Genomic DNA, 18,070 nt, shown 5'->3' with positions numbered 1-18,070 from the left:
TATGATTGGCCGACCAGATAACTGCATGAATGAGGTGTGTCATGTATACCTAATAAAGAAGCCCGAGTGTGCGTTTCACATTCAGAAAGGAAATTGGAACTTTTTGTTGGTATGAATTACATTTCCCCCCAAGTTCCTCTCTTTGTCCTAAAAGACATCTAAGCTTTAGCACTTGACCATAAATGACAGTCAGAAAATTAAAATGACTCAACTTGACAAAAGGTGCTGTTCAGATACTTTATTTTCTGCATTCACTGTTCAAGGTCAAACATTTACACACGTCAAAGGATTTAAAAAAAAAACTTGCATCTGCAGTAAGGAGTTTGCATGCATGTGCTTGAAGTGGTTAAGAGTAAGGACTGGGTCTCTTAACAGTGACGCACACCTACAGTAATACATTCAGGATGAAGCAAACATGCATTTACATTACAAAATTTCACACCAGTATAACGACAGTGTGACATAGAGCTAGCTGAATACTCCTCAAAACAACCTCCTGTGCAAAAGAAGCAGTGACCATAAAAACATTTTGCTGAACTGAAAATATCTAGTGAACCGAGAAGGTCTCACAGTGGAACCTAAAGAAAAAAAAATAATAAATCTCAGCTAAAATTGGCCAACATATGAACCTGTTTTGGTGTAAGAGTGACACTTAACATGTGCAATGTGGATTTCTGTCAATTTTAAAAAAACACAACCAAACTGCAAGGTATTATAGCATCCACAAAACTATCAAGTGTTATGATAAGTAATAAAAGAAAGAAAGAGGAAAAAAAAAAACCAAACAAACAAAAAAAAAAAAAAAACACAACAAAACACCATATGACCTACTTTTTTTTTTTAAAATCTGAATAAGATCTCTTTGTGAGTGAAGATTATAATCCTTAGCTCTAAAGAATTCCCCCACATAAGTGGTTACTAATTTAAATAGTCTGGAAAAGCCAAGCAATATCCTAATTTTTAGAATGGAAATTGTGACTTCAGAACTTCAGTGTAAAACTGCAACATTAATAAAATTCCCTTCTACCCAACGTCTATACAGAGTCACATTTTGACCACCCGAGTTTACTCTTCTCTGAATGTGCTACATATACTATAAAAAACCTTGAACCTGTACAAAATATTCTGCTAAACCGTGCATCATCGTTGGGTTGTATATAAATTATATTAATAAAAACATCATGTCTGGTAGTTTAATACTTTATGTACCAAATATACACACACACAAAAAACCATCATCAGGTCAGTTAATTTGATTGTGATTTCCTGTGAAGAGTCTTAGGAGTCTCTTCATTATTCCATTACAGGAAGATGAAGTGCATCTGCAACAGGTGTCTGAGAAACAAGTCCTCACACACTCAGATTCTCAGGTTCTCAGATCTTGCAGGTTTCAACAGCCAATTCTTGACTAGTCCTTTAATATTTCTGGTTCTCTCATCTGAGACTCAGTGCCTGCACCACCTCCAAGCTCAGACCGCTCTTCAGCGTCCTCCGCACTGTAACACACACGATTCAGAGAAATATCTCTTTAGAGCTACAAATGTCGCAAATTATAACCGAAAACATTTCATATAACCACAGAAAAAAAAAATTGTCCAATCTGATTGGTCAGAAGAGCAGCAGCACTGAAAATAGTGCTGGAGTAATGAAAAATCAGACATTTATATAAAATGTCCTTGTTCAATAAATGATCAATTTCTATAGTAATTAATTAAAAACACGTTTTTAAAAAAAGAAAACTTGCGATCATTAATATGGTGAAGTTCTCTTTACTCCTATTTTGTTTAACATTTTTAGAAGGAGTCTCCAGTGTCAGTGCCTCGGGACACTCGGATCCACCACTGGACATTCTTCTGCACAGAGGACTTTGTGGGGTTTTTTTTCTTGGTAACAAGCTAGATTTTATTGTGTTTTTCAGTGAAAGTGAGGCGATGCCGGTTATCGCTCACATTATAGCAGCTAGAATTTGTGATGCAGATGTTCCACAACATTAAACATGACTATAAACAGATCAAATGTATGATGCGTCAATCCATAATAAAGAGAAATAGTAATTGTTGGCTAACAGCTGTGGAATAAGACACTACAAGAAGTTTCAGGGATGTAACAGTAACTACACTTGGTATCGGGCTGTCTCGCTTCACCAGGTCATTAATTGTTTTCCTATATTTCCTATAACACCCCCCCCCCACCCCAAGTGTTTTATTCCATACCTAAACACTTAACAGTCTGACTAGTTGAGGTAGACCTAAAAGTGTAAAAATGGTAATGTACCAAATGACTTAAATTCAGAGAACTCAATTCTCCTGTAGTTTAGGTCATATGTACACTACACCCATCTATATTTCTGCATATGCATCATGTCTGCTCCAGGCCTGCCTCTCTCCTGTCTTCCATTTGGGCAGTTTGTGCGATTTTGGCGTCTTCTCCTCAAATGGTCTCCATGGGCCATCTCCATAGCCTTCTCATGATGACAATTTCCATGCTCTCTTAATTGCACGTGGCGAGTAGTTTCTGGTTGGTGATGTTGTTAGGCAGGATTCTTCTGAGGTGCCTCGTGCTGAAGGCTGACTGCTTGTTTAGGCGGTCATTCACCAGCATTCTGACATACAGGACAGTGTGGAGAAAACCCAGCTCTGGTACAGTCTCAGCTTGGTGTTGCTACCATACCAAGATGACCTCCACACACTGGTCAGCATTCTAAAAAGGTACTAAAGGAAGGCGTAAAAAACACCTCATTTTAAACAGTGGCGGAAGAACTCAACAGCCCTGAAGCATACCTGGGGAACCATAGTAAAGCTGACCAAGAGCAGAAAGTAATGGAAGTCCTTTGTTGTCACCCTACATGCCATTAGGCATAAAGGGCAATGGATGAAAGAACAGATGAAAGTTTTTCGAAACTTAAAAAAAAAATAAGACCAACATGTGAATGGAGCACGGCACACAGACTACATTCAGTGTTGATAACCTGCTCCTATTTCCAGACGTGTGCTCTCTTATTTCTTCAACCCAACTCACAGAATGACCCAAATAGTTTCTTTTATTACTGTTCCAGCCTACTTCTTTGCCATTACATGATAAACCCAAGCACAAAAGAACGGAGCTTTTACAATCCTCTGAAAACAGAACAGGAACCAGTTATATTACTGGCTGTCTGGGATGGAGATAAATCACTGAATTAAAAAAAAATAATAAAAAATCTTTCCCCTCTTCACTTCCTCACTCCAAGTAAAAGCCCAACATTCACTGAAGCCAAATGACCCGCTTTAAAGAGATGCCAACAAGAAAAGAGATCTCTTTGCCTTTAAGTGTCGGCAATGCACTTTCATTGAAGGTGTTAATAAATAAATAAATAAATAAATAAATAAATAAATAAATAAATAAATAAAGTATGAGCATTTTATATACACTATAAAACTATACAGCTTTTACCCTATTAGTCCTGATTTCATAAATAAAGCAAGTAAAGCAAGTTCCAATGTCTTCACTAGAAAACCCTCGTTGCCCAGGACATACAGTAGCTGATCATCAAGAACAATATACTGGATAAGGGCTGTTATTTTCATGCACCTACAGTAGGGTTGTCTAGACATTTCTCACTTAGTGTTGAGTGCATCATTAATCATTAAAAACACCCAGACTGATGTCCAGGTTGATTTCCTGTCGTCTGTTCATTCGCGTGACATCCTACACTAGGCATGCGTCACATAATATCCAGTGGTATCCGAGTATTTTTACAAGTACGAGTAAATGAGCATGGTATCGGACTTGTACACGATACCAGTGTCTGTACTGATACATCCCTAATAACAGCCTAGGCCTCATCATGAAGCACTTTTCCCGACATTCTCCATTAGCTTCATCTCTAGTAGATGCATAATTAATGCAAAAGAATTTCAACACTTTTCAAAGAAAAACCCATTAGCTAGAAACGTATAACGGTTAAGGAAAAACCTATAAAAATTAAAGGTAAGGATACTACAAAATTATCAAATAAATTTTTCACTGCACTGCTTCAATAATGGACTACATAAAAAAATATATATATATATTTCATAAGATTTTCTCTCATGTGGGTCTCATACAAACTACATCCATAAGTCTAACAGTAAAATAGTTTAGAATCTTTCTTATATTGTCACATATTTTTATGTTTATTGACAGAAAAAGTATCATTAGCGCCATATTTCCCCACCAGTATCAGCAAAAACAAGGTGCTCTGGTCAGAGCATGTGCCTCAAGTTCCCTTCAAACGTAAATGTCTACACGTTACTCACGTGATTTCCTGTTCAGCCGTGACCGTTTCCTTGTTTTAGGACTAGACTGTCTCTCTGTAGGATTCTGAGTAACGGACTTAACCAGACGATCCATGATCTCATCTGTTGCTTCATCTTGTGAACCTGCGCCGTCTTCTTTGGGTGTAGAAATCGGTGATGGAACAATGCCTCCACAACCTGTGTAGCACCATTTTAAAAATGATTAAATGAGCAACAGTGAAGGCACGTCCAGGACGGATCACAATGCTAAATTAATTCCATTAATACACAGCAATAAAACAGTGAGAGAACATCTTCAGCTGTTAGAAGGGCGACTTCATGGTTAGTTCACAAACACAGAGATCAACACTGCAAGAAATAGTCAAATTAATATCACCATCTCAGAAATGCTCGCTCATTTCACACGCATTATTCATGCAACCAGCGTTATACCTTCATCACTTAACTCCTGCATTTCCAAGCTCTCTACAGGTTCGTCTGGAAGACCAAATAGTCCAGTTTTAATACACTATAAGCTAACTTGGCTGAGCTTTGTCCAGTCTGTGGTGCTACATTAGCATTTAAACTGAAGTATGTTTCAGGGACAAACTCTTCATCTCCACAATGCTGCTTCTGTGTTGAACACAACTGCTTACTTGAACAGCTTTAAAAATCGATTCTTTGTATATACAAAGAATGTCATAGGAGTTCACACCAGCAGCATGCACCATGTCCTCTACCTTCATCATTAGAGTCCTGATTGGTTGAAGCAGGAGGAATATCAGAGTGAGCAGTCACCAGCTCTGTTAGAATAAACACGCTCCAATTAAGACAAAAAACCTCTGAGACCAAGTTGTATCTCAATTACATCTTTATACATCTATAATTATATCTTTAATTCTGTACTCTACCGTTTTATGTCAAATCAAATCTGATCGTCATCATCGTCATCTAATTTGAACCTTATTATAGCTAAATATCTAAAAGTATTACGTGATGTTCCCTTACTTCGTACAGCGCGGGATCTGCGCAGTTTGCAGCGGTCGTCATTGGCGATTAGAAGGTTCTTCATGTTCTCGTGTTCCTCTTGGGCTGGCTCGGCTTCTGTTGCCATGGAGACCGGGGAAGGACTCTCCTGGGTAATGGTCGGGACGGCTCCAGAGAATTTCTCCGTCTGAGAGTGCATGATCATAGTGAGTTAGTTAGAGAGCAGGAGTTTATGGGCTCTTTTGGTCTAAGAAGAGTTTGGAAGCAATATATTGTAACAATATAATGAGTCTAATGTTAAAGAGCATCAGCAGAAGCTCCATTGCCAAGTTTTCTGGGTCTAAATGGGTCACGACTGGGCCTAGTAAAACCCACAGAGATCTGCCTGTAGATACATTACTACTATAATTTCTAATTAGGCTTAACGGAATGGAGCACTTGAACTCATTAAGAGAATATAGCAATGTTGCTAATGCTAACCTAATGTTCCAATGTTCTGAGACTGTTACTGGTACAACTTAGCATCATTCATATTACCTAACTATAGACATAGACCTATGCATATTTTTTTCCCCTTAGCGTGGATCAAAGTACATACAGCTATACAGGCTTATATAGACAAGTTATATAAAAAAAAAAAAAAAAAAGGGGGGGGGGGGCTGGGACAAAGAACAAAGTGGGATTGCCTAGGCCTACCCAGGCCCATTTCTTCCGACCTGCAAGCCTGCAAGTTGAATTTTAAAGTGTTGTGCTGAATGCGATGACCAAAAGTAACTGGATGGCGATTGCGGTGCGTTTCTAACCTCAGTGATGAGCTTTCCGCGGGTCTTGGTGCGCTCACGGTGGGCTGCACGCTTGCGTTTTTGGGTGAGGACCCTCTCTCTCGTGGTGCGGTACTCCAGAGAGAACTCGCTAATGATCTTACAGAAATGAGTTATCTTAATTTCCCGGACTGAGTACGAAGGCTGACCCAGGTACAAGAGGAACGAGTGAAACCTGTGTGGAAAAAGCGAGCAAGTGAATGAGTGGAAGAATTCAATGATGTGAATTGTAGAGTACTGAATCTGAATGACAAAGAAATCCAAAACAGTTCCTCGTGATCACGACACAGCAACTTTCGGCTACGTTAGAGATTGCTATTCTAAATGCCGTGTAAGGAATAAAACATGACGGTAAATAGAGGACACTGAGGGTAAAAAATATAATGAAGGTAAACCTCAGACCAGTGAGGGTGTGCACTCTCACCTGTTGATGATGCGTCTGTGCACCACTTTAAGAATGATGATCCTCTCTGTGCAGTCTTTGAGGAACTCCGTCATTTTGCTCTTCAGATGGGGTTTGGTCTCGTGCTTGGCTATTACCTTCAGGTTGTCCCAGGACGTCTTGCACTTCCTCTCCAGCTGAACCAGGTTGTCAGACAGCTGTTCGAAGTCCACCTTGAAGAACCAATATATAAAGTGTGAAACCCGAGCAAAGTCAAGGACACGGGCACGACTCATGAAACAGATTTCAAAACAGACTATTAGACAATAAATATCCACTAGATATATCAAACAAATAATATTTTACTCTATATTATATATATATATATATATATATATATATATATATATATATATATATATATATATAGGCTTCTTGCTGAAAAATTTGGATGCCATACTGCGAGACCTACTTTAGCAGATCGGGTGATGGCAGAGATCTCCGAATAGACGTCTGTTGTGTCCGGGAATTTCTCAACCACAAAGTTACAGCAGTGATGCAGCAGAGACTGTCGGTGTACAGTATCCTTCACCTCAGTCACTTTCTCTAGATAACTCAGCTCAAATCCCTTTGCCTGGAGAGGAGACAGAGGATAGATATTGATTTAGGATCGGTTACTACAGAAATACATCACGAAAAATTAATGGTATTATATAATCAGCTCAAATTACTGGCACCAACAATTACATACCAGCTTCATAAGACCAAACTGTTTGGAAGGGTTGCACTAAAGAAGGTCTTTACCTTCCTGACTTGATTGCCTCTGCCAACTTTTTGACAAGAATGACCCCAAAACATACATCCAAATCAACAGATTTTTTGTCTGAATTAAAGATGGCAGATCTCCAAATGTTCTGCATGGAGGCGGGCCAAAGATCCCTCTATATCTTTATTAAACATTACAGGAAAAGGCTTTGTTCCTGTCTTAAGGGAAGGTTTCACTTAATAGGAATTGTGTGTCTCACCCATTGCAAGGACATGGATAACTTGGATTTTGTACTGAAACATATGTACAAAACTGATTTGTACAAATGCAAAAGGTTGGTTACGTTTAACATGCAGTAACATGCTTGTGTTCCCACTGTTAAAGTGGCAACCATTTAGTAGGTTCGCTGAAAGTTCAGAGCTGTTAAGTGGTTTCAGCTATTAAAAGCATGTATCAGATACCAACTTGAATATCATAATGTCCTTATCCTTGAAGAGAACCCATCATGGATGTCAACTACTAGCAATAATGCAGCATACATATAGCATCAGAAACTACATACATATAGGATTAGATTAATCAAAAGTACACCTGAGCAGCCAGGTATACTGTAGCAGGCATGCCATGCAGAGTAAGCGTTGAAAGGGAAGACAATTACATCAAAGGATTATTGTGACTGACCATGTGTATAACACTACAGTCTCTGGGGTTTTAGTTCCGCACACCTGGCCTTGACGCATGCATCAGTTTTCTCACATGGCTTGTTAGCAGCACCAAAGTAAATGAGACGCTCTACTTACGTTGGAGCCGTTGAGAAAATTACCCATAGCCAACAGTGTTGCTAGGATACGCTTGAAGGTCTGGTTCTTGCCGAGTTGCTCCATACCGTGCTTCAAGTCGAAAAGGGGCTCAGCGATCTCCTATAGAACAGGCCAGACATGGGACCAGGGTTTAAGATTGAAATAATTAAAAAGAGGGTCAAAGCAAAAGTAAAATACAGCCTGAATAGCATAAAGCAGACTTCATTCCTATTTGGAACTTTCATTCGAATTTCAAACAAAGATGAATATGACATCAACATTTTTTATGCTTAACTCCCTTGTCTATCCATAATAATGGGGAAAAATAAACAAAAAAAGTTATTAAGCATGTGTTTTTGGTGATTCTCTTGGAGGATTGTGTACATTTAAACTGTTAAAAAATAATACGAATAAAGTGAAGAATGATTAAAAAACAAAACAAAACAAACAAACAAACAAACAAAACACACCTTCTCCAAGCTCTCATAGTTGAGTTTAAAAGCCCAGAGCTGCAGGCGTGCTGTGAGGCCACTGATGGAGGACAGAGTGAGCAGAAACTGTTCCGCTGTACCCAGAGGAATGTCAGGATTGGCCAGCTGAGCCTCCTGGATCCTCTGTTTCTCCTCCTCTGTAGGTATCATGGTCAGGATTTTCTTTAAAAAAAAAAAAAAAAAAAAAAAAAAAAAGGAGGATAGAAAACAAAAAATGAGACCATGAACAAGGACAAACTGCTTAAACTGCTGATGATTGCTGTGGCAATTACATTCTGAGAAAAAGTGCAGGACTACTGCCCTCTTGTGGATAGAATGTGTGGTGCAATACCTCGATACCCTCTTTGTTGATGGCAAATTCATCGAAGCTGAGTATAGCAGATTTAATAACATGTACAGCAGGTAAAACGGTCATGCCGATGTTGATGGCATTGCTTCTCTTTGGATCAAGAACAAGAATTTCAGGCTTCTTTACTTCAGAGCCCTTCTGCAAAACCAAGAAAGTAAGGGTTTAAAATGTGAAACAGGTCCCTGATCCATCGTAAGGGGTACTACAGTATTGCTGATTTTCAATTACATACATTAATTATGGACCCAATTTTCAAATAACTAACTAACTAAATAAATAAATAATAATAATAAAACATTTGTGGGTTGATCAGCCAAAATAAATCAGTTTGTATTCATTCCATCAAATTCCCACCAAATGATATTTCAAATGTGTCTGTTACCTTTGCCACAGGAAGCTCCTTTGCCTTTGACTCAAACAAATGTTCCAACTTGTTGGTATCTATCGTGACCTTATCCAGAGATGCCCAGACGGTTCCCCGACCAAACTTGCATTTCCTCGGGCTCTCTGACTGCTTGAGCTCCTTCCAGAACAGCTTGACCGTCTTCCGTTTCTTGACAAACTCTGGATCTACGATCGAAGATGGAGAAAGACTAGACATTCCTGGGGGAGGTGGTGGAGGAGGGGGTCCACCCAGACCTCCAGCAACTGGAGGAGGAGGTGGAGGAGGAGGGGGAGTTGATCCTCCAGTCCCAGGAGGTAGAGGTGGAGGAGGTGGTGGAGGGAGAGATCCCAATCCTGGAGGTGGAGGAGGAGGTGGAGGAACACCGTTAATCACGCCCGTGTCGAAAGCATCCACGTCCAAGACGTCAATATCCTCCTCTTCCAACAGGTCAGAAAAGTCCAGGTCTTTAATGCGCAGTTCTCTGGAGCTGGGTTGCAAATGTTCCCATGCATCCTTGCTGTTCCTGGCCAGTGGCGTCATCATCGTCTTCTCAAGAGTCCGTGAGTGGGTCTCTGCATCGATGCTGTGCTGTGGACGCAACCGTTTCGTCTGCTCTTCTGCCAGCCTGGTGCGAGCAGCATGGGCACTACCCTCAAGCCCCTCCAGCTCTGCCCGCCTGGAGGTATCCTCACTGGGCTGTGAGGAGCGAGATCGCAGACTGGAGAGACGACCGGCCAGGCTGGAGATACCGAGATCTAGAGTGCTGTCCTCCACATTGGGGCTTTTCAGTGGCCCTGAGCCACTGGAGGTGGAAGAGTTTGAATAAAGCATGTCCAGCATGAACTTCTTGTCGTTGGAAATGGTGCTGTGCTGATGCACACTGCCCCCTGCTGGTAGGAAGTGAGAAGAGAGAAGTCAGTTGTGCAGGAAACTTCATTACACTTCATTAAACATGTTAAATGAGACAAGGCAAAATCTAATCTAAAAGTTTCTCATATGAGCAATAATTCAGATTTGGATCCTGGTAAGAAGCTTGTTCTGCATGTTCTGCAGATATACATGTGTATAGATTCAGCTCATTAGTCACATTGGTTTTAAAAGGATATAAATTGATTTGAAGCCGTCTAATCTAAAATATCAGACTGGCCACTATGTATTTAAAAATTATCACATCGCAACTAAACTAGAAACTAGATAAGCCTAGATCAGGTGAATGGCCACTGACTCCAGGAGATTGTAAGTGTTATAAAAGAGTACAATATCCAAGCTGTCCATGTCCCATTTAACGAAATGCCTGATCTGAACTTTCAATTTAATAGCCAAATTGTAGAATAGTAGATTTGACCAATCAAATTCTAACAGCTCTCATTCAAATAGGTGTACACAAACAGAAACCCGAGCACAAAGAGCACAACAAAAAAACAAACACAGGCACAAATCAGCCTACCTTCAGAAGCATCAACACAAGTGCAAAACTCCATTTTGTTACACGCTACCATCTTAACACCTCACTGAAAAGTCTAACTTCATTCCCCTCTCCTGCTAGCTGTGTGAACACCGAAGCCAGAATGGAAACCGGAAAAGAAGATCCCGATCTCTGTCCCCACCTTCAAATGGTTTACACGTCTCTCTGGTAATGTTTGCACCCTGGAGGTTACTTTGTTAGTGGTGGAGTTGGACTGGAGACCACCAGACAGAGAGATGAAATCAGTCTGCGGTTTGTAAAGTTTTTGGAAAGATTAAAATCTCAAACAGAAGAGGAAGGGGTGGATAGCGGGACTCCTCACTATAAAGTCGATCTAAGAATGACTATTTCAGGAATTAGTAAAACGACAGGGACAAAATTCTGTTCCCATCCCTGAATACAAAAAACATTCTTAAAACAATCCAAAAATGCACTGGGAAAAAAAATTATTCTGTATAAAAACCACTCTATTTTTATATAAATCTCTCTATTTTTATATTATAATATATATATATATATATATATATATATATATATATATATATATATATATATATATATATATATATATATATATATATAAACATATAAACACACACATACACAGATCAAACCAGAGACCCTAGAGCTAATTACACTTGTTGACTAAGAGAAAGAAAGAAATATGACCAAGAAGTGTTAACGTTGAGGAAGGCATTTAAGTCTATGGTCTGCCCACTTAAAGATCAGATCAGTGAGCCAGGCTGATAATGTTGTTGCTCAAGAAATTTGTAACATTTAAAGTAGCAAATAAGTAGCAAATATAAAAAATGTTATACAAAGTATCAGTATGGTAATCAAGCTGGATCTAGTCCCAGTTGTACTTTTCTATAAACCTGTGCATACTAGCATCAAGATCGGCATCGGCAGATATTCACAAGGTAAATATTAGATCTGGATATCCCCACAATTCCTGAAACGATGCATGCCTAGTGAGAGGAAATGTGACATGGCTCACTTACAAAAATGGTCCATAATTCATACAGTAGAATATTGTTTCAAATAATAAAGCAGGTCATTTCCTTTCTTAGGTAATCAAAAGATGCATTATTATTGTTACCATAGTGCTAATGGTCTTATCACCAGTCCTGTGGAAAACCCATAAAGACTCTCCCTACTCCAGTTGCAAGAATATTTGTCAATTTTGTCCCCATACATGGGATAATCCTGGAATGCTGCGGTATTACTGCTGTTTCCATTCATGTGCAGCGTTCTAGAGAAGACTTGTGTAGTACAGACAGGGAAATTAGATAAAGAGTGGAGAGAGAGAGAGACAGAGATGGAATCACTTGCCTGGTTCATTATGATGGGCTGTTTGTGGTTCTCCCGGCTGCTCCAGGGTGCTCAGAGGGAAGCTGCTATTGCTGGAGTTTGCCCCTGGAGACTGGAGCTCCTCAACTTCCCTCTGATCCGTCCCTACCACACACAGATGGACAAAAGGGCTGTGTGAGTAGCTCCTTTAGCACACAATGTACAACAGAAAGTACACAAAGTACAACTCCCAAAATAGGCCATTAAAATACATACATTTCATAGTGAGCAATTTTATTTACTGAGAAAGAGGTAGCTACGGAATGGAGACCACACACGAACAGAAACAGACTAATTTACCAAGCTACATAAATCACTGAAGCAAGTGTTCTGCCTAACACGCATTATTTTATTCACACCACCTCAAAAACCCTTTCTAGTCTTTTCAAAACACTCTTACTGCAGCCAAATACCTTTCACACCCCAGTGTGTGTGTGTATGTGTGTGTGTGTGCATGCACGCACGTTTGTAAGATGTTTGGGCCCCCAAATTCTTTATTTCAGTCTTTAGCCGGAACAGAAAGCCTGTCTTTATAAACTGGCAATCACTGATGTCAAGCTGAATGTGCCTCCCATGGGAAACTGAAGTCTTTTCTCAAATAAATAAATAAATAAATAAATAAATGGGCCCCATATCAAATGCGCTCCATAGACCCTTCTCTCCGATCTGAAATAAGCTCCGTCCCAACAACGGCAGGGTTTGAAAGACAGGGCACACTGTGGTACATCAGACAGTTTGTTCAGCCAACAAGAGGACAAGAATGATGTATTGCTCTACTGCTCATGCTCAGCATTTATTCAAGGTCACGCAGTCGGTCCTTATTAACTCAAATGCGAGAAGCTTCGTCCTTATTTGCATATCGAACGATGGTGCTTAACTACACGTAATTAAACTGTATTCCAAAGCTCACAGTGACGATCCTATGAATGAAGTAATTTAAACCAAATTCTGGCAATATGTACCATCAAATCTGTAACAGGCAGTACTAAATATCACAGCAGTCTCAATCATCAGGAAATCCTTTATCACGCAAAAAACAGAAACCTCCGCTCTTCAAGCTGCCTTCTTTTCCACCTGATAGACTGAAGTCTTCCAGTAAATTCTGTGCTTTATATATAAAATGGATACTGATTATATAAACACCATAGTCTCGCAGTCTGCCCTGAGCCAATCACAGTGAAGTTCCTGTTGACTTGGCCATCGACTCAGTGGTAAGAGTCAGCTATGAATCCTCACTGAGAGTCTAGGGAGCTTCCTAAACTTTTGATGACATACACACTAGTAAGTGCTTTGTATTTGTAATAGTTCATCTATAAGACAGCTAAATGAAAGCAGTTTAAAGGAACGCGTCAGTGTTTTTAATCCATCTATTAATTTAGTGCAAATGGGTTTTTTTTGTTTATAAAATCAATAGCATTTCCCTGGACTGAGAAATGACTGGAAAACCTGTTTACTCACTTATAATTGAAGTCTAAAGGCAGTTAAATTCTCTCGATACATTCTAAACTATAATGTGACTTTGAAAACGACCAAAATTATTGAGCAATAAAATGTCTTGGGATGAGACAGACTTGAGAGAAAGTCTTACCAAAGCTATGTATTTTTATCAAACACTATACATTACATTAATTAAAATAAAAAAATTAAATACATTTACAATTATATTTGCCCGGAATATTTATATAAAATAGTTTTATATAAATCAACATCAGCTCATGCTCAGTGATCCCGACTAGCAGGCATCAATATTAGCAGATTTATCTCTGCCTCCTCTAATGTGAGTGCCAGCGGTGGTGAGGGAGGTGAGCTGTCCTCCTCAACTGACTGAGGATTAGAGTCTAGATCTTGTTTCCACAAGACAACTAAATCAAGATGGGGAAAATACTCAGAAACGTGTATGTGAAATGCACCCAAATTTAATTTGTCTTTAAAATTATACCACCAAGTCCAGCATTTATTTATATATATCATATATGTATGTATGTATGTATGTATGTATGTATGTATGTATGTATGTATGTATGTATGTATGTATGTATGTATGTGAGTGTTCATATAAGATATTATTTCCCAGATAGGAGCAAAGGCTGCACTAGACAGTGTAGATTAGCTTGTGGGAGGGTAACAGAGAAGAATAAAAGACGGCAGTCGATGTCACCTTCTGAGGTCGGCTGCACTTCTTCAGTAGAGTGAGAGCATATGTCTGGCTCAGGAGACGTAATGTTGATCAGAGACACCACATCTTTACTATTCCTCTTCTCCCACTCCCTGACCTCCAGCTGGCGTAAAAATTTGCCTCTACAAATACACAGGTGGTAAAGAGAAACTACAGTGTTACAAAGCCAACATGGAGGACCTGGTTAAAAGAAGACCTAGTAATGAAGAGCAGAAAGGAGAAATTAGAATTTGAAATAAGAGATTTTAACATTACAGGAAGCACTGTAACTTTTGTGCATAAAGAAACAATGCTAGTTCGACTAAGCTGGACTGGCTTAGAGACAAAATGGAAAGCGTATCCTTCATTTCAGCCTGCTATTAAAAGACTACTGGATATTTTTTCCATGCCGAGTAACCACAAAATAGCTACTGTAGTCTCCCAGATCTGCTGAGAATACATACAGTATTATACATAAAGAATGACTAGTTTATACACACATTTAAAATGGGAAAAAAACAAAAACAACAACAACAAAAAAAAAACAACCAGTACATATCTTAGTTAAATAAATAAATAAATAATAATAATAAAAACATTCATATAAATCAGTCCATAATGTCATAGTTAATGAGAACATGCAATCAGTGTAAGATTCAGTCAAAAATCCCCCCAAAAAATCATTCCATTAGGTTAAACAAGACAATAAATTTATGGGAAGTAAGAATGATAGACTCTGACACCAACACAACCAACCACAGACACACACACACACACACACTCACAGACAGCCACTGTCAAAAAGCGCAACATCCATTCAATCCCAGCCACCTGATCTGCAAAAACACCCGCAGTGATCAAGCAAGTGCCTTTAAACACCGATTCAGGACCAGGAACCTCACCCCAAACCTGGCCTGAGATCAGCATAAAGGGCAGTTTCCACCACCACGCCGTCAAGTTCGGCCTGTAGTTTACTTACGCATACTTCCTGAGAATGGGCCGGTCCTTACTCACAATATCCTCCACACTGGAGAGAGACATTACAGTTTATGAAAAGGAAGAATCTCACTGCCGGACAGGCTGATTATTTAAAACAAGACTGCACCTAGCTTACTGTTTATTTGATATACTGAACATCCGGGCATTCATTTCACAATCCCATATTAAACGTATAACCTAGAGCAGGTGTTGTCAACTCTCGGGCTGTGGGCCAGTTACAGACCCAGCAAAAGTATTCATAAAAACATGAAAAATACAGCAGAACCAATCAATGTATATAAAAAATTGCAGATTCTGTATTTCAGACTTTAACAAGACCAGAGGGGGTAAATGAAGTGAAAAATCTGTCAGTGAGGTTTAACATGGCTTGCCCTTGAGCAAGGCCCTTAACCCCCTCTGCTCCAGGGGAACCATATCATGGCTGACCCTGCGCTTTGACCCAAACTTCCTAGCGAGCTGCGATATGCAAAGAAAATAATTTCACTGTGCCGTATATGTGACAAAAGCTTCTTCTTTAAAAAAAAAAAAGAAAAAAAAAAAATAGATTATGAGCAAACAAATGCTGCATCCCAATTTGCTTTACTATATGCTGCATCTATATGCTATACTATATGCTGCATCCCAATTTGCTTTATTATACTATAATAATAAAAGGATGTACGCATTTCGTGAAGAAAAAGTACATACATCCGAGTGTGTAGCCAGAGTATGCAAGTACTGGAAGAAAACGATGTTGCCTGGTTACGCACACAATCACTGTGAACAAACTCCTCGCTGCTTTTCAGCAGTATTTAACTGTAAGAACTTCAATGTTAAGCCCTAACCAAAGGTTTTTACATGACAATAAAATAAATTTTAAAAAAAATTTAAAAAAATTTTGGTTAGTGCTTAACATTGAAGTTCTAACACTTAGATACTGTAGACGCATCACAGACTTTACACTCGTCCGCCATGTTTACAGGTTGAATTTGACGAAGCAAAACAGTCACGAAACTCCGCCTTCCTTGCCAAAGGAGTTATGGGCAATATTAGCTGAAAAAGTATCCATGGATCCACACTTTGAAAAATCCACCAGAAATAGTAGACCATCCGGGTACCTCTGGGATATTCATTTCAACATCCATATGACATACTACACACTAACTCTAATTTCAGATACTATTTAGGATGGATAGTAGGCAAATTGGGACGCAGCAGAAGTGCAAGGACGACTGGACAGAGAACAATGCATTTATTCTCTGCTTTAAAAGAGGTATCTAATCTGTTCACACTCTGTGGCTCTAATCAAGTGGCAGCGCTATAATGAAACCAAACAAAAACACTTCACACTGAGGTCTTATTTATAGTCATACATTTAATCATTAATGATTAAGTGTTAAAATGTAGCGGCTGTTGCCATTCAGTCATGTTTTTTTGCTTAGCTGGTCTTTCCTATAAAAAGAATGTCACTAATTTTATCCTGGTCTTGAGGATATAACCGATTTATGACCGCTCCTCCATCTGAACTCACAGGAGACGGAGAAGAGAACCTGTGTCTTTCTGGTTATCAAGAAATTCCACTCAGTTCATCCTGTGCTACATGCTTTCCTCAAGCCTTTGTAAAGTATAGACATTTCGCAATTCAGTTTGTTCATAAACATACCAGACAACCTGGATCATTTTTGGTACAGCTGATTTATCGTAACAGTTCCCAAGAAGATTATTGACAGGGGGGGGATACACAAAACTCCTCACACATCCATTATAAGCAAAATCCAAGATCAAGGGAGTGAAGATGAGACAGGACACAAACCGGAAAGTGAGAATGATCAGACCGTTATCAGAAAAGACGTGTACAGGACACGCATGAATGAGTCGTCCTATTGGTATTGGTGAAATATTATTACTATACATCACCTGACTAACAAACAGAACTAACAAACTCCCCCCCAATCCTCCCCAAAATGACTCATGGTTTAGACTGGTAGCAACTGAAGGCTGCATTCTTTGGCTGTGCTGCAGCTACTCACCAAACAGAGTCTGCCTCTTGCAGGCTGAGAAAAGAGGGAAAGAAGAGAAAGAGGGAAGGAGGAAGAATGTTGGAAGCCATAGTAGTGAGGAGAAAGATTAGGAACTGAGCCAAACATTATGGATGTAGAGGCAGAGAAAGAAACCAGACACAGACATTTAGCAGAAACAAAGTGAAAGGAGTCATGAAAGACTACAGAGAAGATACACAGATTGTAAGCGTTTGTGGGAAGGACATAAATAAATAAATACATAGCTACAGAAAAATGAAATTACAAATCGTCTTAATGAGTCTCCATCCTAATTAGCCTGGCTTTCACAATAATGTTGGATAATAATATTGTCCTGTATAATAAAACAGTTCAGGTCCAGTGAGATTAAAGTAACCCCCCAAATAATCATTTTAAAATCACTAGAATCATAGTAATACTGGCCTTTTTAGTGATTCCCTGTACAATTAGACACGCTCGTAAGACTAAGCGTTATTTTTAACATCAGCACAGAGTATGCCATATACAACCCCAAATCAAAGCAAATTCCTGTTGAAATTTTTACTTAAAAATCTATCATTTCAATCCTGAGTAAATTCTACATAACGTTTTTTCCCCTCTCCTTCACTATCACATTCTCCCTTAAAATACCTATCATAAACTGAGTGAGAGAAAGAGAGAAATGATACTCACTTAAGCCGTCCTCTTCCCTCAGTGTGACTCTGCTCTTTTTCTGCTGTCTGGTTCTTCTGAGGAGGCGAGTCTGCGGGAGACACGCTGAGGCTGGATGGGGAAGAAAAAAAAGAAAAAAAAAACCCACAACAAAACGGTGATAAATCTGATCACAGCCAAGGCAACGGAGGCAGT

The 18,070-nt window shown here is 39.3% G+C and overlaps 1 protein-coding gene across 7 annotated transcripts in view; it reads right to left on the bottom strand.

Annotated features, from left to right (window-relative positions):
* Positions 1–223: 223 nt before the first annotated feature.
* fhod1 (formin homology 2 domain containing 1) overlaps positions 224–18,070 on the bottom strand; it is a 54,368-nt gene continuing 36,521 nt past the window's right edge. For 3 of the 7 annotated variants that reach the window (XM_053616684.1, XM_053616686.1, XM_053616690.1), the window contains 17 exons: positions 17,897–17,986; positions 17,216–17,239; positions 15,187–15,234; positions 14,211–14,350; positions 12,035–12,157; positions 9,235–10,127; positions 8,835–8,990; positions 8,483–8,665; positions 8,013–8,132; positions 6,919–7,080; positions 6,489–6,679; positions 6,047–6,239; positions 5,265–5,430; positions 4,997–5,059; positions 4,710–4,754; positions 4,278–4,454; positions 224–1,496 (listed from right to left, as the gene is read on the bottom strand). In XM_053616684.1, the coding sequence (XP_053472659.1) occupies positions 1,435–1,496; positions 4,278–4,454; positions 4,710–4,754; positions 4,997–5,059; positions 5,265–5,430; positions 6,047–6,239; positions 6,489–6,679; positions 6,919–7,080; positions 8,013–8,132; positions 8,483–8,665; positions 8,835–8,990; positions 9,235–10,127; positions 12,035–12,157; positions 14,211–14,350; positions 15,187–15,234; positions 17,216–17,239; positions 17,897–17,986 (2,836 nt within the window). In that variant the 3' untranslated portion in view covers positions 224–1,434. The remainder of the gene's footprint in view (positions 1,497–4,277; positions 4,455–4,709; positions 4,755–4,996; positions 5,060–5,264; positions 5,431–6,046; positions 6,240–6,488; positions 6,680–6,918; positions 7,081–8,012; positions 8,133–8,482; positions 8,666–8,834; positions 8,991–9,234; positions 10,128–12,034; positions 12,158–14,210; positions 14,351–15,186; positions 15,235–17,215; positions 17,240–17,896; positions 17,987–18,070) is intronic. The other 4 variants (XM_053616685.1, XM_053616687.1, XM_053616688.1 and 1 more) reach the window with 4 other exon arrangements.

The sequence above is a fragment of the Ictalurus furcatus genome, chromosome 27 (assembly GCF_023375685.1).
Source record: "Ictalurus furcatus strain D&B chromosome 27, Billie_1.0, whole genome shotgun sequence".
Lineage (NCBI taxonomy): Eukaryota > Metazoa > Chordata > Actinopteri > Siluriformes > Ictaluridae > Ictalurus > Ictalurus furcatus.
Note: the sequence above shows the minus strand (reverse complement) of the source record. Positions and strands in the feature narration are given on the sequence as shown.